This window comes from Cyprinus carpio, chromosome B18 (genome assembly GCF_018340385.1).
Source record: "Cyprinus carpio isolate SPL01 chromosome B18, ASM1834038v1, whole genome shotgun sequence".
NCBI classification, from domain to species: Eukaryota; Metazoa; Chordata; class Actinopteri; order Cypriniformes; family Cyprinidae; genus Cyprinus; species Cyprinus carpio.
The window spans coordinates 13,888,433-13,910,502 of NC_056614.1; the positions used below are offsets into that span (position 1 = coordinate 13,888,433).

Sequence of the window (22,070 nt, forward strand, 5' to 3'; positions counted from 1 at the left end):
GTGTGAGCACACGTGATCAAGTCTGTTGTTGATTTGTTGTGAACTGCTGTGCTTCCTCTTCACAGCCCGACCCACCTGCTGAGAGTGCGAGCGCCGCTGTGCCCGAGAAGTCAGACAGTTCAGAAAAGGCCCCTGAACAACCATCAGAACCACACAAGGACGAGAAAACACATTCATCCCACACAGAGCTCAAGGAACAGGAACTGCACACAGACTCAAAGGAGGACAAGAAAAAGACTTTTAAAATGGCATTTGTAAAATCCACATAAATGGCATTGTTTTTTTTGTTGTTGTTATAATTTCTCGATCTCCTAAAATGTTCCAGTGAGGTATTGATAGACAGCGCACATTTTTATTTCCATTAAAATTGAAAAATTGTGGGTTTCAATTTTTAATGTAATTATGTCTGTTGTCAAGTTATTCAGACTTGCCTGGTCTTGTTGAGAATGGTTTATTCAATGCGAATTAAAGTTCATATGAAATTCCTGTCTCAGTCTACTCAGCCCTTATGATTTCATATATACGCGAGGATGAGTAGATGACAATTTTTATAGAATTATCAAGAAAGTGAGGTACAGAAATTTGCAGACAAAATGTCAGCTGTGTGTATTTAAAGGTGTGGGAACATATTAATAAAGAGTAAAACAATTCAGTTATTGTGGTCATAAAAAGCTTTAAAACTTTCCATATATGTATTTTTCTCTTTTATTTCCCCGAAAAGATTTCATAAATAAAAATAAAAATGAAAAGCAGTCAGTGTTATGCTGTCTACAAACAGATATGAAAAGACAATATGCTAATTTAATAATGGTATATCTGGAACCTTTATTATGTTTTAATAAGAAGGAAACAACTTTGTGCAAACAAACTTTATTTAGAGCTTGAGCTTAATTGTCTGTAATGTATGAAAATTGTGAATTTTTAATGATCAATCTAATATATGAAGATGACAGTTTTCAGTTTTGCTAAATAAAATGAAATATTTTTATACATAATAAACCACACTGCAAAAGAATAAGTACCTTTAAGTCATGATTACATGGTGATGAAAATGTCATGCAAAAAAAAAAAAAAAAAAAAAGTAAACTCAGATTTTTAAAACAAAGTGCTCACCAGTAAAATTAATAAAAAACAATCTCACGTATAAAAAGTTTGAACAACAAAGAACCTGAATGATTGAATGTGAATTATAAATATGTATTAGGTACAAAAAACACAAAACAATTAATCTGTGGGTTCCCAAGAAAGCTTCTCGACACGATTTAGCACTCAGACATGGCTTTGGCTGCAAAACAAAACATTAAAATTAAAATATCAGGATGACAAAATACTATATTATAATGTTCTCAGAGATGCTTGATAATGTCTCACCGGTGACTTGCTTCCTCTTGATGGAGGCCTCTGTGGCGAGAGCTCGATGAATGCTCATGATCCTCTCCTGCTGTTGCTGCTCTTCATCCAGCTCACTGAAATCTGTGTGCTCGACATCCATAGAGTTCCCACTGAAATGCCACAAAAGAAGACAACATCTTAGTACATCATCCATTTATATCGGCATAAGTCTTATTTTCCCACCATACCTCGACTTAGACAGTAGGCTTTTTATCTTTGCTACGGTGCGAGAACGAGTCTCCTTCTCTTCGGGACTCAGGTCTTCATCTAACTCCACATCCATGAGTCGCTCTGGGATGGACACCTTCTGTGGCGTACACAGCTGACAACAGAGGAATCCCACAATACACTGAGTTTCTCTCAAATAATAGACATCTGCAACTTAAAGGGATAATCCACCCCAAGATGAAAATTTTGTCATTAATCACTTACCCCCATGTCGTTCCAAACCCATAAAAGATCTGTTTGTCTTCGGAACACAATTTAAGATATTTTGGATGAAAACCGGGAGGCCTGTGACTGTCCCATAGACTGCCAAGTAAATAACAGTGTCAAGGTCCATAAAAGGTATGAAAGTCATCGTCAGAATACTCCATCTGCCATCAGACGTGCAATCTGGGTTATATGAGGTGACGGGAACACTTTTTAAGCAAAGAAAACAAAAATAATGACTTTATTCAATAATTCCTTTGTCAGCAGTCTCCTCTGTGTCTCTCATTATCACCGTATGCTGCGTATGCTCTTCTGTAACATCCACACCACAAGGATGCGCTGTTTTATTTCAAATCAAAGCTAAATACAAGTAGAAACATCACATCCTTGTGGCACGGATGATACACAGAGGAGACTGTTGACAAAGGAATTGTTGAATAAAGTCATTATTTTTGTTTTCTTCGCTTTGTGTTCCAAGTGTTCCTGTCACTTCATATAACCCAGATTGCAGGTCTGATGGCAGATGGAGTATTTTGACAATGACTTTCATACCTTTTATGGTCCTTGACACAGTTATTTACTTGGCAGTCTATGGGACAGTCACAGGCGTCCCGGTTTTCATCCAAAATATTTTAAATTGTGTTCCGAAGACGAATGGAGCTTTTAAGGGTTTGGAACAACATGGGGGTAAGTGATTAATGACAAAATTTTCATTTTGGGGTGGAGTATCCCTTTAATAGTTAGAACTAACCATACCTTACCCTAAAAGGACAGCTGTATCATTTGTGATTTTATTATTTAAATTTAAGTTATCAACATAATCAAATCTTTATTGTAAAATCTGTTGTACATAATCTAATACATACTTTCTGTCATCCGATTGATAGCTTATATTTTTTAGCAACTGATTCAGGTCGTGGTACATATTTTTGTGGTGAACTAAGTAAATGTAAGAAGTTTTATATTAATAGAATTTCAGGTTGAACACTTAACTGGACTGAAACAACTTGGCTTTATTTAATTATCCATTCATTACATGACTGATATTTACATTTATACCTATTTAGTCTGCTGTTATTGATTTACATTATAAGCCATCAGAATTTCATTTTACATTTTGGTCATAAATACCAGCAACTGCACCAAATTAAATTTTTTTGCTTAGTTTGGGCCTCTTGAGTAATTTTTTCACCTCCTCGATTTTGAGCTCCATATTCTCCTATGTAACACGATATGGGCCATGGAAGTCATAACAAATGTGATATTTTTTTGAGTATTATTTCATACTTCAGGGTTACAACCTAACTGGTTAGGATTGAATCAGGTGATTTTGGTTTGTCAGCAAATGTCACTAAAATTTGACTTTACCTCCCGGGTAAGATCAAAATCAAAGTTCACAGGCTCCACCTCCGGCTCCAGCTCCTGTGCATTCATTGGCCGGGCCTCAACAGTCAGCCATTCATCTGATCCCGGCCGCTGTGATTCATCATACAAGGTCTGCAAATCAATGACTTTTTCCCATTCCTACTAGGGCGAAGACAACAATATACAGCATTTATGCAACACACACTCCAATTCCTCTGCAAATGAGCCTTGATCCTGGATTGAAAACCTCATGGGTCAGACACAAAATATCTTTGTCATATATCACAAAGATGACTAATCTTTAGTTAAGTAACTAAGTCAACTGTTTTATGCTTTTGTAGTTTCTCCTGCACTTAAAGAAATAGTCCAAAAAAAGAACATTTTCTCCAAATTTACTCACCCTCAGGGCATCCAAGATGTAGTTAATTTGAAGAAATTTAGCATAACATCACTTGCTCACCAATGGATCCTCTGCAGTGAATGGGTGCCGTCAGAATGAGAGTCCATCCAGCTGATAAAAACTTCACTAGCAATCCACATGACTATAATCAATTATCTTCTACAATAAACAAATGATGCATTTGTTTATTACAAACATGCAGCTTTTCGCTTCACAAGACATTAACTGATGAAGTCGTGTAAATTGTGTGGCTTACTTGTGGATTATGGTAAAGTTTTTATTAGTTGTTTGGACTCTAATTCTGACGGCACCCATTCAGGTTCAATTTATGAGTAAGTGATGCAACAGACATAACAGAAACATACTCATCTACATCTTGGATGGCCTGAGGGTGAGTACGTTTTGAGCAAATTTTCCTTTTTGGGTGAACTACTTCTTTAAATTTAAGCCTGGTTTTGTTGACAAATTGGTGAAGAGACAGAAAAAAGGAGAAAAAATACAGGAATTAGGCAATTGTGTCACTATTTCAAATCACACCCCATCACCAAATTACAACATGCTATAGATTTTTGTAGTTGAACACATCTAACCATGCAAAACGGCTTACAATCAGCTTGAACAATTAAAGAACCATGCAAACCCATCCATTCATTCCCCCACTCATAGGCATGTATTACTCAGTTGTCAGAGATACATCTACAGTACAAGTACAGTCACACTGCAATGAAAAAAAGGTATTTAGAGAATTCGGTTTATTTGTGCCTTTAGTGCAAACCTCAACATTAGAAAGGTGACTCGAGTTCAGAGGTTGGAGTATTGATGTACACAACAATATTATATTTGTCTTACAGCTAGTCTGCTATCACAGTTTCATTGCTAATTAATTCTGGTTCTTTTTGTCACTGTATACAGTTCATATAACAACATACCACATCACTGCCTACTGACAAACTGGTTAACAGTGATGGTGTGGTGAAAGACCCTGTGAAATGCCTTGATGAGTGGAATTTTTTTTATACTACTCTTCCAAAAATTTCAGGTCGGGAATTTTTTATTTTATTTATTTTTAAAGAAATTTATACTTTTATTCACATTCAGTTGATCAAAAGTGACAGTAAAGACATTTATAATCTTACAAAAGATTAATGGCTACTGTATTATCCCATCACAGGAACTAATTACATTTTAAATGGCATTATAATAGAAAACAGTTATTTTAAATTGTACAAATATTTCATAAAATTACTGTTTTTAATGTATTTTGATCAAATAAATGGATTATTTAATGTGAATTAATTTTCCTCTTGCTATTGCTAGTCAGATGGTACAGTATTAGGTTTGAGGAACATTCTCACACTAAAAATAATTTTTTGGATAAAAATCCAGTCATTAATAATTTTGGTCTGTTCTTCCATAATAACGGTTATGAGGAAAGTTCGTAGTAATTGATAATGATGTCAAGTTTGTCAGTTTGAAACTAGGGTTAGTAAAACGTTCCACCCCTCTGATTGGCAGCTGTTAGTGAAATAACAATAAAACATCACCATGATTTTTAGAGAAACTGAGTGAACTTTTTCAATTTTCACTGAGTGAGCCAAACTGGAATTGGTTTTAGTTGCCTAGATCGAATAGATATTTTTCCTAAGATAACTGTGAGTAATGCAATTTTTAACTGCTGTAATATGAAAACCATTGTTGCTCATCCTCTTTTTTCAGGCATACAGCTGATAGCAGTTATAACTTTCTGATAAAGAATCTACATCTGAGTGGTGTTAATTGTTCCATGAATCAAAACAATGGGGCGATGTGCAGCGCGACTCAGAAACTTAGTATTGCATGGGTTTCCAATTGATTTAAGTGCTTGATTGGAAATGTATTTTCCAAATGCAATCCTCAACATTGATGTAACCAGTCATTAAGTGAGAAGTCAGTGAGCAACAGAAATACCTTTGAGTGCAGCATAATTAAAAAAAAAGACAAAGGCGATTTTAAGCAAAGAAAACCCAAATATCAGGCAGCTCCTGCTGATTACTCTGATTGCAGTTAATTGAAAGGTGGTTAAGCGCTCCTTTTGAACCCACCGACTCAGCAATAATGCTTGCTAATCAAGACACGATGGTCCTGCTCAAATGGTTATTTCCTACCATTATCAATTAGCTAACAAAGAGATTGACTAAATGAGTGCAAGCTCTCGTGGCCACATTAAATGGGCAATAGAGTGCAACAGCCGGGTTCCAAAGTAACAATCCCATTCATTTTCTCCATAAAGGAATTAATTTTTAACAATAACTTATAAAGACAGACCTACTGTGAGCTAAGAGGTTGTTGATCAATGGAATATGCTTTTGCTGAAGCCATTTACTTTAAGTTATTTCAACATATTTTTAAATAATGCTCTTTAACAGCAGAATTCCTGCATGTGAAAAACTAATATATACATATATATTTATATATGTGACCCTGGACCACAAAACCAGTTATAAGGGTAAATTTTGTGAAACTGAGATTTATACATAATTTGAAAGCTGAATATTATTGATATATGTTTGTTAGGATAGGACAACGGAGATACAACTATTTGAAAATCTGTAATCTGAGGGTGCAAAAAAATCAAAATATTGAGAAAATCGCATTTAAAGTTGTCCAAATGAAGTTCTTAGCAATGCATGTTACAAATCAAAAATTAAGTTTTGATATATTTACGGCAGGAAATTTACAAAATATCTTCAAGGAACATGATCTTTGCTTAATATCCTAATGATTTTTGACATAAAAGAAAAATCGATAATTTTAAACCAAACAATGTATTTTTGGCTATTGCTGCAAATATACCTGTGCGACTTATGACTGGTTTTGTGGTCCAGGGTCACACACACACATACACATACACATACAGATACATATACATATACATATACATATATATATATATATATATGTATATATATATATATATATATATATGTGTGTGTGTGTGTGTGTGTGTGTGTGTGTGTGTGTGTGTGTGTGTATGTATGTATGTATAACAATCACTACTGTAAAAAATAAATGGTAAAACTACTTCCGGAACCAAAGTTGGTGCACTCCATAGTTTCATTTGAAATCATTCTCAGAGTGTTTGAGCTGAAGCAGGATTTTCTGACACTGATGTTCAGGTTAGAATGAAGAGGCACTTCACTGATTTATTCTTCTATAGGAGATGATGATTAAGAATGATTGCACACAGAAACACCTTCATACCCAGTTAATTACCAACAATAATTAATTTGTTGTTAATACGAGGCAGCAGGGTCAATAATTCCCACCATATTATGTTCATATAAAATATAGCTTTACAAATTATTTTTAGAAAATATATATATATAGATTATAATAAATAATTTAGTGAATTAACATTTGAGAAAACAGGCATAAAAAATGTTTCAAATCCATTGTGAGAGATCAGAAAGGCAGTCAGAGATAGTGTTATCCATTTCTCTTCACATTCGAATATATTCACAAGTCTGTGCAGGAGAAGCCAGGAAGCCAGTTCAGAACTGTAACTCTCCATGTGTCTGTCCACATTCTGGCCAATCCTTAAATACACCCACAGCACGGCCCCGTCCCACCCATGGCCTGTTAATGTAAAGCTGTGCTTTGTTAGCATGTTAGCTTTGTGACCTTATGGTGGAGGGCCATAGCGAGGGTCCCTGTGTTTATTTGGAAGGGAGTAACGTACTGATCCTGGGTCAGAGCTGACGGGTCGAGTGGAGGTGCGGGAGCCCACGGGCTGTCGCTCACCCTGACTCAAGTTACGTTTGCGCTCGCGCACTAGAGCTCTCTGGTGCCTTTTCATTCTCTCCAGCTGCTCCTCCACACTCATCCTCCCTCTCTGCGGCGGGTGATCAGGCTGAGACTCCACCGAGCACAGCCGCTCCAAGGCACTCTTTGGTCTCTCCTACATGAGACAGGAAAAAGATTCAACATTTTACATGTAGCTATTGATGGCTGTGATGGGTAGAAGAATTTCAGCTTTTTGAAAAATATGTGCAAAAAAATGTCCACATTGCACAAGGATAACTGTTACACCGTTTACAGGACCACAAATAATAAATAAATACATACATGGTATAGCATCTATATATATTCAATTGATTATGACATCATTTTGAATATGACAATATAATATAACATTAAAAAATTACAAATGTATAACATTTTAAAATAAAATACATAAAATATAATATAATATATATAAGATGAATTAATTAATATAATATGGAATAATACATGCTTAATAAAATAGTAAAATCATTAAAATTACATGTGTTTATTTAATGAATATGTAAATTTTTACAGAAAATTACATAATTTATAGATGCATTTTATATGAATAAATAAAATTTTGTATTAAATAGTATAAATTATAAATATATTATAAATGAATAAATAGTTAAATTAAGTATCATTTTCTATAGTAATCAGGTGCTCACTGTTGTCGAATCTCCTCTCCTTAGTGAACAGGAAGTCACACCATACTGGTTTATTCTGGATGAAGAGCCTGACAGACCTAAGTGATCACAACATTTTTTTTTGTTGTTTTTAGGTATACTGGTATTACAACCTGTTAAATTGCATTTTACCACTAAAAGCATCATGTGTCTTAAAGATGACCTGAATGATCAACAGCTGTAATAACATTTCACCTCTTCTTTGAAGAGTCAGGTAGCCTGCGTCCACTTGATCTGTTCCTGCTCCAGGAAGCTCTGGTTCACTCAGGTAGGACCGCAGTTCCACCTAAAGCCCAAACATTTCATTTCATCCTAACTGCAGATTAATCAATCACAATGCAAAGACTACAATGTCATAAGGTCATTAAAATAAATTACATAATTTTTTTTTTTACAATTAACTTATTCAATAACTGCATTTTATTTCATATATGTAAAGTTCAGTAAAACAAATGACTTTTATTTTATAGACAAAAGTGTTTTATTTTAGTATTATTTATACATGATTACAGTATTAATTCATATTTTGAATAATTTCTATAGTTTCAGTTTTCATTTTAATTTTGGTTTATGTTTTAATAACTCTGTTGTGATTTTGTAATTATTATCTTTTGTTTTTTACATAATAGAAATAAGTATGTATAATATAAAATACATTTATAATTTATTTATGTACAGTAAATAAATGTAACTTTATTATATATATATATATATATATATATATATATATATATATATATATATATATATATATATATATAATTATATATATATATATATATATATTTAATAAATATATTTATTGTATTTCAGCATTATTTAAATGACTGAAAACAACTTTCAATAGTTTTAGTTTCAGTTAACAATGGCAGCACTGATGTTAACAGTGAAGTTCATTGTTAACTTTACAATAACAAAGACCTTCATGAATGAGTTTAAATTACCCTGTAATCTCCATTCACATAGCTGCTTTCTCTGTCTCGTTTCCTCTCATCGGATTGACGTTTGAGGCCACGGACAGAAGTGTGTCTGATGACCGATGTTTCTTTAGGTAGGGGCGGGACAACAGGGGGTGTGTCCTCATCATAGAGGAGGGGCAAAGGTGGTCTGGGGGGAGCATCATCCTCTTCCTAAAAAACAATATCGTGCAATTAAGTAAACCATTAAGTATTGTTAATTAGTTGTCTTTAGCAAGGGTCTTTTGTCTAAAGTACCTTACAGTTCAATAATTTTAGGAACAGCACCATTCAAGCAATACATACACATTTTGGCACAGAGTGAGTATGCAGAAGATCTTCGATGTACATTTGCAGTGATAACGGACTGGAGGTAAGACTGCGCTGGGGTGACCGCACCTCGACCGCGGATGGGGTCATGCACCAAGAAGGCACTGTCGACTCGATCACTGAAGGCACAAGTTTTCTCTCTGGACACAAACATTCAGAAGCACAAAAGCAAGAGTTACATACCAATGTTATATATAAAAAAAAAAAACCTGTAGTATGTTCATTAACCCTATCTAACTAGTCCATTCTTACCTGGATTCTTTACTGAGTCTATGGTGATTTTGAAGGTTTCTTTGGATGAGCTCAGTCCGGTTATCACGTCCTCTATCCTCCAGAGCTCCCTCCTCAACTGATTTTTCTCCTGAGAAAAAAAAACACACCTATTCAAAAGTCTTCATATGGTATTTTTATTCTAGCCAGGATTATTATTACTAAAACCATATTAAAAAATTGTTATTACTTGAAATAAAATAATGGCCTGTTCACAGCAAGGACGATACCTATAACGATAAAGATATATTTAAAAAAATCGATTTAAGTTTAAAACCACAATTATAACGCTAGTTGCACTTTTTTTTTTTTTTAAATTGAGAGCCCATTAGAATCCACTGACTTTACATGGCTTGAGCATTTAAAGCAGCATGTGACATAACTGCTGTGCATGCTTATGATAAACAATGTTAGCATATGTTGGCGTGGATCCTGATATAGTTATCATTCTTGGTGTAAACAGGCCAGAAACATTAAATGAAATAAAATATAAAAAAAACATATTTTATTTTATTTTAGCTAGTTGCCAAGTCCAGAATTGGGTAGGTTACTTACAAATTGTAGTCTGTTATTGATTCTAAATTACAGTACATGTCAAAAATTTTAATAATGTAATACATTACACATTTTAGCTAATATAATCAGACTACTATTTGATTACTTTTAGATTACTTTTGATCTAACTGCAAAATAAATAGGATAATCTTGTTACATGATGTAAAGATACAAAGAATAAGAAAATATATTCGATTTGATGTAATTAACAACATGAAGTGCATTAAACATTACGTTATGTCAAGGTTTCCCAAACTGGGCTTCGTAAATGAACTGCAGGGGCTTTGTGAGTTTAATAAAAAGCTAATAATTAATTAGATAAAAAAAAAATGTCAAATTAAAATTAATTTAACCGATATGGTTTGGTACTATACTCTCATTCCGGCATTATAATCATAGAACTTTGCTGCCGTACATGGGTGCAGCAGGCGCAATGATATTACGCCGCATCTGAAAAGAGTCCCCAGCTAGTTTGTGTAGTTGCAGAGTTGCAACCGGCAAATTTCAGGTGCTGCTAAATATCATTGCGGCTGCTGCACCCATGTACGGCAGCAAAGTTCCTTGATTATTACGCCAGATTGAGGGTATAGTTCCTAGCCGTATGGGCCTAGAAAATCGCAACTTTTCATTTTCCATTGGTTTTAGTACTACAATGTAACTACAGAAGTGTCACATTTTAAATAGGGAAAATATCAAAACTCTTTGGTCATTTTTAAGCGAGATGCTAACGGTCTAATCTGATTCAATGATCTATGCTAAGCTAAGCTAAAAATGCTACCGCCAGACCCAGAGATCAGCTGAATGATTTCAAAAACGGTAAAACTCTACTGTTTAACTCAAGGGGAGTTGGAAAATGAGCCTATTTTCAAAAATAGTGGAGTGTTCCTTTAAGAAAACATATTATAGTTTTTCTGTCATGAAAACTCTCGGAGGGATTGGCATGGCAATGTTAATGTATTTGGTCTTAGTATAACAGATCTGCTACGCTGCTGCTGCTGAGAGCAAGTACTGAGACTTGCTACTGCCAATACATCCACAAGAAATACTGCTGCTGCACAATAACCCACATAGCATACATGATCATCCCAAAGCAGATCTATACAGGTGGAGCTGGGGAAGGTGGAGGGTTTCTGAAGTGTGCTGCAACTGCTTACATAAGCATTAGCCAAATATTTGAATATTGAGCAGCGAGCTCATTGGCTACTGATACAGGAGAGAACCAATCAGCTGTGACATGTGATAATGATGTCATTATGTCATACTGAGTTAGCTCTATCGGACTGCGCCATCTAGAGTTTCATGCCAGAACTTTGTATTTCAATGATACTAAAATAACTGATTCTAGGTAAAGGTGACTGCATATTTTTATGTAAAAATGAATAAGGCAGCTAATCAAATAGGTGAGAGAAATTCATGATAGCAAAAAAGACAGGACTATAAAAAAGAAATAAGAAATGGAGAGAAAAAAGACCTGAGGTGATGTGCAGAGATTCATCTGAGTCTGCAGGACGTCCCTCAGCTGTTCCACTGACTGCTCCAGCCTGCTGTAGTCCTCCCACGCTCTCTCCATCTCCTGAACAACACAAATATATGAACAAAAGCTTTTTCTACAACAACAAACCAGTTTACTTATTAGACATTACATTAAATATTATATTACCCGTCACCCCAATGACAAGCGATTTGGAGAATGGATGTATATTATATTATATGGATGAATGGAGATGAGAAGCACTGTAGGTCTACATCACATAATATACTCACCGTTGAAACTCTAGAAATGTCAGCTCTTATATGCACCAGGTCCTCTTGAAGAAGTCGCTGCTGGTAGGCGATCTTCTCGGCATGAGCCGGCTGATCCTTGTACTGCTCCATCTGCTGGTGGGACACATCCAGAACAGACTCAAGCTTGTCCTAGAAAGAAAGAACAAAGATAACAACACTGACATACCCATAACAACAAGATCAAAATAAAAAATCAAATTTGCCTCACCTTATCATCCTTAAGTCCACTGAGTCTGAACTCAAGCTCTTGCAGTATTTTGTCTTGCTCACACAATCGACTCAGTGTCACCTGCAGTAGCAAACAGAGCATTATGGACCAGGAAATTGAGCTAAATAATATAAAATAATATTGTTTTGTGCATAGCAATATGTAATTAAAGAGTAAGACACTGATTTGTCCTCTATACTCACGTCTACATCACTCTCTGCCACCTTCACTGGCTTTGCCGGCCGTCCTTTCAGAGTCTCTGTCCCACTCACCTATTAAACAGTTCACAGAAAAAGCCTCCTTGTCTTAGTGCTCCAGAGACAGAAACACAACTATTCAACACAAGCGAAGCAAAACCAACACTATACAATGGCCACTGTACTAAAAGTCACAGTGAGAAGCTTTGAGACATTATTCTTCATTTCTAATGCACACATGTAGGAGCTGAAGCTTTCTGGAAGCAAAATGGCAGGATGCTGTCTCACGATCTTCATGCCAACAGAATAAAGCTGTGGGACATAAATGAAATGTCTAATGTAAAGCCTCCACCAAAAACGCTGCATGGTAAACTCATAAAAGAAACCCAAGCTCTGGACAACGATGAACTGGACAGTGTGGGGGACGAACTAACTAAAAATAGCAAAGCTACAACTTTGCTTAGCTGGTTTCAAAACAGTGTACTTTTATTTTCACATTATTTCACACACAGCCTTGCAACCATGCGAGAAGAGTCCAACTTAAATGTTTCTTTCTATCAAATAGTAATGGGTAGGCCAATTTAAATCATCTTGGTGATTCATTTACTGTAAATGAAACTGATCAAAAACAGATTTCAATAATTTAAATCAGCATTTTATGTCTTCTTTTTGTAGTGATATACAGTTATTAGTATAATTTTTTAACAATAAAAATCAAAGAAATGTTTTAGCATTGTTTTTGATTTAGTTACGCAGGTTTTCAAAAGTTGGGAGACAGTGCGATTAATTTTTTTTATTTTTTTATGTTTTTGAAATTTTTTATGCTCACCAATGCTGCATTTATTTGATTAAAATGTAGCCTAGTAAAACAGTAATACTGTGAAATATTACAATTTATAATTTAATTACAAAATGTAAATTTGCTATTTAAAACAGAATTTTTTATTTAAACACTGCAAACAGTTCTGCTTCTTAATATCTTAATACAATTTAATGCACTTTTTAAATCTTACTGACTCCAAAATTTTTAATGATAGTGTATAGAAATTACAGTGCTGTTTAATTTTATCGTTTTAAATTAAGATGGATGCCGTTAGCCTAATTTATATTACTTATCACACTATTATATGACTTAATGATTTTGTGCAAAATGACGCTTGCTCTTTTTAACTATATCATATTATCTGATAATTATATAACTGAAAACTGCCCCCATCAATGTAGTTAGCTACTTTTTGCTAGCAGCTTGTAGTGAAGCTAGTAAGTTTTCTGAATAATTGTTTCAAGAGGAATTAAGAATTTAAGAAGTATTTTCCCCAACACTGATTCTGGGGGCCGTAAGGGAAGTTTCAGAGGAATATTCTACTGCTACAACATACAGATCATCTAGAAAGCTACACATAATTACTAGATATCATCTTAATGAGATAAATAGTTTGATAAAGAAAGAAACAGAATGCACTGGAGAGTCAGCTGGCTAAATGTGGACCATTCCCTGCACATGAACTGAGCTTGCCCGTCCCATCCAGACCTGCCTTCTCATTGACCCAATCACACATACCAAAGCACAACATATCACTCACAAAAGGCAGGGAGGATAGGCGTGCAGGTGCCAGGCTTGTGCCAACACAAAGCTATGTGCACCGTGTAAAGCAATGGGAATGCAGACACTCTGGATGCCGACAGTGCTTACGTTCCAGAGTGGTCTCAAACCCCCCGCAGTGCAGGTTTGTAACACACTGTGAGCCATGAAGATCAATGGCTCTAAACTTTTCATCTGTGGCAAACGGAGATAGACAGTTACAGTCAAAAGAGGACCAGCCTTATATATGCTGGATCATTACTATTACCACTACCATTCTATAATTCTTGGTTATGCCACAAAGTTAGCATACTAAATATAATCTTTTTCTGAAATGATTCCTCGCCCCAAGTAAGCTTTCTGTGCTGTGTTAATATGTTAATACAGAAGGTTTAAGAAAAAGGTAAGACAGGAATAAGAGACAGAAATGTAGAGGTCCCACCTTCAGATCTAAATATTCCAGGTCCTTCTTCAAGTCCATGTATGTGTCATCAGCCTGTAAGTAGCAGAAAACATTTCAATTGACAGTCTTCTACTATTTAATTAACACTAATGAGTTGTTTTATCTATCCATCACAGACTTTCGTGTAACCCTGCACTAGCACTGAAGCAATAGCTGGCTATACACCTTGTGTGCCAGCTTTAGGACAAACTACACATATCACACTACTGACTCCTTTGTTGAACATTATTCGCATTTACATGCAAGTGACAGCTATACACACTATACCGCTCAAAAGATTGGGGTTGGCAAGATTTTTTAAATGTTTTTAAAAGAAGTCTATTATGCCCAATGGCTGCACTTATTGGATCAAAATATAGCAAAAACAGTAATGATGTAAAATATTTATTTTTATTAAAATATGTTTTCAATTTTAATATATTTGAAAATGTCATTTATTCCTGTGATGGCAAAGCTGAATTTTCAGCAGTCAGTACTCCAATCTTCAGTGTCACATAATCCTTCAGAAATCATTTTAATATGCTGTACCTACCCCAACCAGTCTTAAACAGTCAGAATATAAACACTTATTATATTGTACCTTAGTGATTCAGGACAAGTCAAAAACATGGTTTGGAAAATGGATTCATGGTGTACTCTCTTATTATATACATTTTGAACACAAAAAAAGTTACGGACTGCAGCTATTAATTATTATTAATAAAAGCTCAAAACAAAAGTGTTTATTTCTTGGGTAACACTTTAAATGTCTTTACTCTTACTTTTTATCAGAATAATTAATTTCTTCATTAGTTGCCCCCACCCCACACTTTTGAACAGTAGTGTACATTTACTGGAGAAGCAATGTTTTGTAAGATAGTAAGAAATTACACTGTATATTTCATAGAACAAACTTTAACCAAGTTTTCTTCCTTTTCTCCCTTTGGCTGCAAATAGTGTTTGTTTGAAGCATAAACCTAAAAATAAGTTTTAACCCTTAACCTAAGCATAAAACAATAATAAGTCTTAATTAATATATTATGTGATTCCACTTCTCAAGTAAATTTATGTTTGTTTTATGGATGTTTATATATATATTTTTTTAAAGGAAACAAAAGTATAGATTAAGATTTTTATTTTTATTTTTTTTGAGCGTGTTACATTGACATCAGGTTGGAAACAAAAGAATATTTGGTAATATTTTACAACAAGGTTTCATTTGTTAACATAAGTTAACCACATCAGATAACATGAACTAACAATTAAAGGGATAGTTCACCCAAAAATGAAAATTCTGTCATTATTGCTCACCCTCATGTCGTTCCAAATCCGTAAGACCTTTGTTTATCTCCAGAACACAAATGTAAATATTTTGATGAAATCTGAGAGCTTTCTGACCCTGCATAGACAGCATTGCAACTACCACGTCCAAGGCCCAGAAAAGTAGTAAGGACATCATTAAAATAGGCCATGTGACATCAGTGATTCAACCTTAATTTTATGTAGCTACAATAATTCTTTTTGTGTGCAAAGAAAACAAAAACAACGACTTTATTTATTTGTTTTAACATTACTTAATAACGACATCTCTCAGTTCATCGTCTGTATATTCTGTTTCAAATAAGTTCGAAGCAGAATATACAGATAATGAACTAAGAGAGATGGACATTCTAGGTCAGAACGCCAGCTCCTGCATCAGCAGCACCACAAGCATGTGTCTCATGAACTCGTGTGCCGAGGGCTGACAAGGAAGAGAAGAAACTGTTGAATAAAGTTGTTATTTTTGTTGTCTTTACGCACAAAAAGTATTCTTGTAGCTTCATAATATTACTGGCCCATCTTCAGCAGTTGATTATTTTAACAGTGTCCTTATTGCTGTACCTTTCTGGGCCTTGAACATTTCAGTTGCATTGCTGTCTATGCCGGGTCAAAAAGCTCTCGGATTTCATCAAAAATATCTTAATTTGTCTTCCGGAGATGAACGAAGGTCTTATGGGTTTGGAACGACATGAGGGTGAGTTTAAACGTTCTATAGCATTTATCAATCTTTATTAATGTTAATCTCAACATTTACTAACGATCAAATGTTGTATCTGTTAACATTAGTTAATGCACTGTGAACTAACATTTTTATGAACTAACACTTCCAAAGGTAAAAATGTATTGCTCATTGTTAGTTCATGAGACCTTATTGTAAGGTGTTACCAAATAATTGCTTAACTTTACCTTAGTCCTTGATGCCAAAGCATTCAGTACAAACCAAATTAATTACACTTAGAGCAACATACTTTTGCACACATACCAATAACAAAGCATGATTATTATGACATTACTGTTGAAATAATTTACGCGTATCCTGCAACCAGATCAAACCAGAACTTTAGATAAGGTTTCATGGGGACCACAGACTCCAGCGTACACCTACTTCATGCAAGCAAACATTTTTGATCTTTGCATTTTCAAACTTTGGAGCAACAGCAAAGCATACTCATGTATGCATAACACCGCAGACAGGTTGCGTTTACAATTCATGCCGATGGTGGGACAGCCAGATACAGCCCCTAAGCATGACATGCCATGCTACGCTACAAAGAAGCATCATGTAACAAAGCCAAGGGAGCTACAGAGATCCAGGCGGGTAAATAACAGCAGCAGAGGCACGCCGAGCCCTGACCTTCACCCGAGACAACTGCCGGAGGTGGGCCAGCGCATTGTTGCGCACACCTGCCATCATGGCCTGGTGTCTCCGTAACTGGATGAGGAGAAGGGTGAGCTCCTCCGGCTGGACCACAGGTTGTGAGGGTACGATCAGGACAGAGAGAGTTGTGTGGTCAGATTATTTACACGAATGCCCATTAGAGCCATGAAAAGAAGAGGACTGGCTCCACCAGCAGAGGTTTTTTTGGTGTCATTCATTTTATGCCACTTTGATTGCTGATATCTTACAGACTCGTTAATAGCAGCACAAAAGAGATGAACTTAACTGTAAAATTTTACGTAAAAGTATTTGTAATTGCTTAATATTTTTCCAAAGTTGTGTGGAAAAAAATGTCTTACTGTTTTTCCATGCAGGCTGGGCGCACTGACTGTGTGTGTGATGTAGCCGGATGGAGGCATTGAGCGTCTTTCTATTGTGGCCGACTGCAGAATGATAAAAAAAATGAAAAGAGATCAACACATTTAAATATATTTCATCACAAAAAAATGTGCTCGTCAACATATAACACTATAATAATACTATCTACACTACAAAAGTTTGGGGTTGTCTGCATTTATTTATTCAGTAGAATACAGTAAAAACAGTAATATATTATTTGAATGTTAAATATTTTTAATATATTTTAAAAATGTAATTTTGTCCTATGATGGCAAAGCTGAATTTCAAGCAGCCATTATCTTTCAGAAATCATTCCCTTAAATGCTGATTTGGTGCTAAAAAACATTTATATTATTATTATTGTTGAAAAATTACTTCTGTGGAAACCATGATACAGTTTACCATGATTCTTGGATGAATAGAAATTTCAAAATAACAGCATTTTTTAATAGACATCTTTTGTAACATCATGAATGTCATGTTTGATCAACTTAATCCATCCATTTAATCAAGCAATATCAAGACATCTCTAAATGCATTCTTCATCAGACTCCACCACTTCTCATTTAAAGGAAAGTTTTAAACCTTACTGCCAGACAATTTTGTTCCTTGAAAATGTTTACAAGCTTAGTGTCATTAGTCATAGTGACTTCTTTTTTTTTTTTTTTTTTTTTTTTACAAAAATTAAATATTAATTTTATTCAACAGGATGCATTACATTAATATTAAATCTTTTATCCATGCAAAATTAATCAGCACAAATACTTTAAACATTGATAAAAAATAAGAAATGTTTCTTGAGCACCAAATCAGCATTTTAGAATGATTTCTGATGGATCATGTGACACTGAAGACAAAGAGTAAATTCAGCTTTGCATCACAGAAATAAATTATATTTTAGTATGTATTAAAATAAAATATATATATTTAAATGGTAATATTTTTATCAATAATACTGTGTACTTTGTGTATCCTTAAAATATTCCATAATCCCACTTTTTTTTCTTGTAAATACTACTACTGTGGACTGTGATGTTATGGATAAACAGGGTGGTTGTTCTTGTCATCTACTGACCTTATAGGAGCGTCGATGGTGAGGAGAGTTTGATGGAGGCACCTCCACGGTGGGCCTGTCCTCCAGAGGTTTGACTGTAACCCGTTCTGCAGGAGTGTGGGGTCTACGCAGAGACAGCAGTCTGGGCCCAGGAGGCCCAGGTGGAGGGATGTCTGCCAGGGTCGGAGGCACGGAAATGGAGCGAGCAACGCCTGAGTTGACTCTGGTGGAGGATACGGCGGTGGAGTAGTCTGGAGCAGGAGTGTACACGGGGGCAGTGGGGCTGCCGTGGCGATACTGCTGTCTCTGTTGCCATTCGTAGAGCTGCCACACAGTTTTGTCATGCGTCGCAGGTCGCTGGCTGTGGCCGTGGGTCATCTGGAAGTGATTAAGCCGGTCGTGGGAATATTTGTATTCACTGGACAACTGACGGTGAGCAGTTGGTGGGCTTTGCCGCACGGTCTTTGGTAAAGACTGGTATTTGTCTATTGTGCCGTACTTTGGATGAATGGAAGGGGTCTGTCGTGGAATTGTGCCATCCGTAGATACAAACCTGTGATAACCAAATTATATTTATTTAACATTTTTTATGCATTATTTGGACAAAACAAAAGGATATTCAGGATCACTAAACTTGATTCCAAAATGAAAATTAAATTAATAAAAATTTTAACATAAATTAAATTTATGCAATGTTTATTATATATATATATATATATATATATATATATATATATATATATATATATATATATATATATATATATATATATATAATTTTTTGAATGAATATTTAATTTATAATTAATTACTTACTTACTTATCTTACTGACCCATAACTTTTAAATTGCAATGTATTTATTTTTAATAAATAACCCTAGTCTTACTGGGAATTGGTTTATTTTATTCTAAAGAACATAAAATGTCTTGTTTCATCAAATATTTTTTCCAACTTTCCCAATTTTCACAACTTAAACACATCCCGATGCCTAAAATATTTCAAGTATTTCACATTACAAAAGTAAAATGAATTTTGAATGGCATTTCATGTCTACTTGACAAACTGAAAATTGGGGTGCCATTTTCTGTCATGATGATGATGATTAAGATTTCAAACACTTGGGGGCGATATATCCCATGACTCTTCTAACTACTCTCAATATAAGCATATCCATAATACTCTAACTACTTCAGCTATGTCATTACATGGCACAAACAATAAGAAAAGTATAATAATTTGAATTTTGCTTGTGTAAAAATACGCGACAGATGTATATACTTACCCCTGGCGTTCTTCCTTCTGTACTTTGACCCAGTTCTCCACCTTCTCCAGTGCACTCCTCCTCTGTACCCGAATAGGAGTTTGAGAAGACGGTGTAGGCCCCCTTTGATACCCAGGCATGCCGTTCTGCTCTATGGGCGTACCGTTCCTCAGCACTGGCGGGGTCGAAACGGCCCTGGAAGGCGCTCGAGAGGGAACTTGGGATGCTGGTGTCGACCCTGGAGCTAAAACCTCCACCTCCACTGTCCTGCTCGCTGGAGATTTACCCCTCGCCGGCTCCATCTCTCTTGGAGCAACCTCAATCTCCACTTCTCCAACAAATCTTTCCTGCTTCTCCTCCAGCAGCCCGTCACTTTGGATGACCTCGGGCTCTGGAATCACGTAGCTGTTGATGTGGTTGTTCTGAGGAACAGCCTGCTGCTTGAGTTTCTCAGAAACGTTCACTTGGTCTGGATGATCCGACTCGTCTCTGTGCGGTGAAAACATAAATGTGCAAAGGTCAGTGAGGTTTTATGAGTCTATTATATGATGCTGTTATCATGCTGCCAGATCACATGTCAGGTCTGTTAGATTAACACCATTCCAAAGCATGGAGTCTGGATCACACAGTAACCCAGCCTTTACACGTGAGGGAATCTGCTCATAAAACTAAATATATCCATCACTGTAACAGAAAAAGACACCGCTTGATGAACCCCACAGCAGTGTTAATTTCGTTAACAAAAACTATGACAAAAAATGTTCGTTGACAAGGTTTTTTCCCCATGACTAAAATGAGACGATGACGAGATGACAATAAGGTCAATAAACGATAACTGTGACTACATCAACATGCAATATCGTTGGCAATAAAAGACAAGACTAAAATGTATTTTAAAAACTACACAAAAATTAATTTTTCATCTAAAAAAAAAAGAAAAAATATTATTGCGGACTGCTATGCTCGTGTGCAGTTGCCAGATACAAAGATACATTTTCTGCCCGGTGTTTTGCTTAATTTTTGCAATCTGGCAACCATGCACATGTGCTCACTCTTCATTGCGGAATTGCTGATGATGATCTGAAAACACACACACACACACACACACACACACACACACACACACACAAAAAGGCACTTACTCAACTACTGTTGTTTTAATAGAGAAACATTATTGCAATTAGGCACTACTGGAATTACTATTAGGAATATATATATATTTTTTCTTTTTACCTGTTTTCATAATGTAGACAGGGAGCGTGTACAGTATATCTAAGCCTTTGATATTAATTTATATATTAATTAGCTTATAATATCTACGTCTTTGCATTACATTTTTATTTTAAATAGCCTATAATAAATCAGTACACTAGATGAGGTAAAATAAACCATGTGTACGAGTTCACATTCTGTTGATTTGTGCATATGATTTAGCCTACTATTTTTTTCCTGCATGCCATGTGCGGGGCTCCGTATTATACAGCATGATGAAGATGTGACCAAGTTTTCATTTAATAAAATTAGACTAAACAAAAACATGACAAGGTCGACTAAATATGAAAATAGCTAAAAAGTAAAACCCTGGCAAGAGCTTACAAGAATCTAGCACTGTAGAAGTGAGGTTTGCACAAGCACCACTCACATTTAACACTTAAATATCAGTTATAAGCAAAGTCTTACCGCAACAATGAGCACTAAACAGTCTGTTAAACTTTGCAAATACTCATTGCTTGGTGTCTACTAACAACAACAACTGTGGAATAAAAAAATATTCAGTATCAGAATGTAAAATTAATTCTGGGTTCAAATTGTCCGTATATAGCAGTCTAAACGTGACATGATTAGATCAGGCCCTCAGTGAATCTACATTTGGAGAAGACATGGCCGCCGGGAGCTTGGCTATCTCTACTGGAGCTCACTCTACAGTCAGACTAATAATATCCAAGCTGCACAGACTAAAAAGAAATAGCCTCTAGTGGCTCTTTGTATTCAGACACACTCAAAGTCTACAACAGACAAATCTCCATCTGCATTTTAACATGACCAGCTGTTACTTTAGGCCTGATAATATCTACGGTTTTAGAGATGTAATTGTTTGTGTACTGATTGAGAAGAGATGCATTTATTCTAATATTTAGATAAGATTCAGTATCTTGTGAGAAAAAAAGTATACTTTTCCTATAGTGAAAAATAAATATAATAAAATGTATCTGAAATATATTTATTTCATGCTAAGTATACTACAAATGCATT

General features: G+C 35.3%; 1 protein-coding gene across 9 annotated transcripts in view; it reads right to left on the minus strand.

Moving 5' to 3' along the window:
- Nucleotides 1–854: 854 nt before the first annotated feature.
- The window catches only part of LOC109056733 (pleckstrin homology domain-containing family A member 7-like), a 94,135-nt gene continuing 72,919 nt past the window's right edge, over nt 855–22,070 (minus strand). For 5 of the 9 annotated variants that reach the window (XM_042743928.1, XM_042743927.1, XM_042743931.1 and 2 more), the window contains 20 exons: nt 19,839–20,306; nt 18,577–19,108; nt 17,462–17,545; nt 17,079–17,186; nt 14,405–14,458; nt 14,074–14,157; nt 12,387–12,455; nt 12,184–12,264; nt 11,955–12,104; nt 11,662–11,763; nt 9,618–9,726; nt 9,342–9,505; nt 9,024–9,209; nt 8,275–8,365; nt 8,062–8,138; nt 7,308–7,526; nt 3,193–3,348; nt 1,581–1,714; nt 1,372–1,502; nt 855–1,285 (listed from right to left, as the gene is read on the minus strand). In XM_042743928.1, coding sequence (XP_042599862.1) covers nt 1,263–1,285; nt 1,372–1,502; nt 1,581–1,714; nt 3,193–3,348; nt 7,308–7,526; nt 8,062–8,138; nt 8,275–8,365; nt 9,024–9,209; nt 9,342–9,505; nt 9,618–9,726; nt 11,662–11,763; nt 11,955–12,104; nt 12,184–12,264; nt 12,387–12,455; nt 14,074–14,157; nt 14,405–14,458; nt 17,079–17,186; nt 17,462–17,545; nt 18,577–19,108; nt 19,839–20,306 — 3,022 coding nt within the window. In that variant the 3' untranslated portion in view covers nt 855–1,262. The remainder of the gene's footprint in view (nt 1,286–1,371; nt 1,503–1,580; nt 1,715–3,192; nt 3,349–7,307; nt 7,527–8,061; nt 8,139–8,274; nt 8,366–9,023; nt 9,210–9,341; nt 9,506–9,617; nt 9,727–11,661; nt 11,764–11,954; nt 12,105–12,183; nt 12,265–12,386; nt 12,456–14,073; nt 14,158–14,404; nt 14,459–17,078; nt 17,187–17,461; nt 17,546–18,576; nt 19,109–19,838; nt 20,307–22,070) is intronic. The other 4 variants (XM_042743933.1, XM_042743932.1, XM_042743930.1 and 1 more) reach the window with 3 other exon arrangements.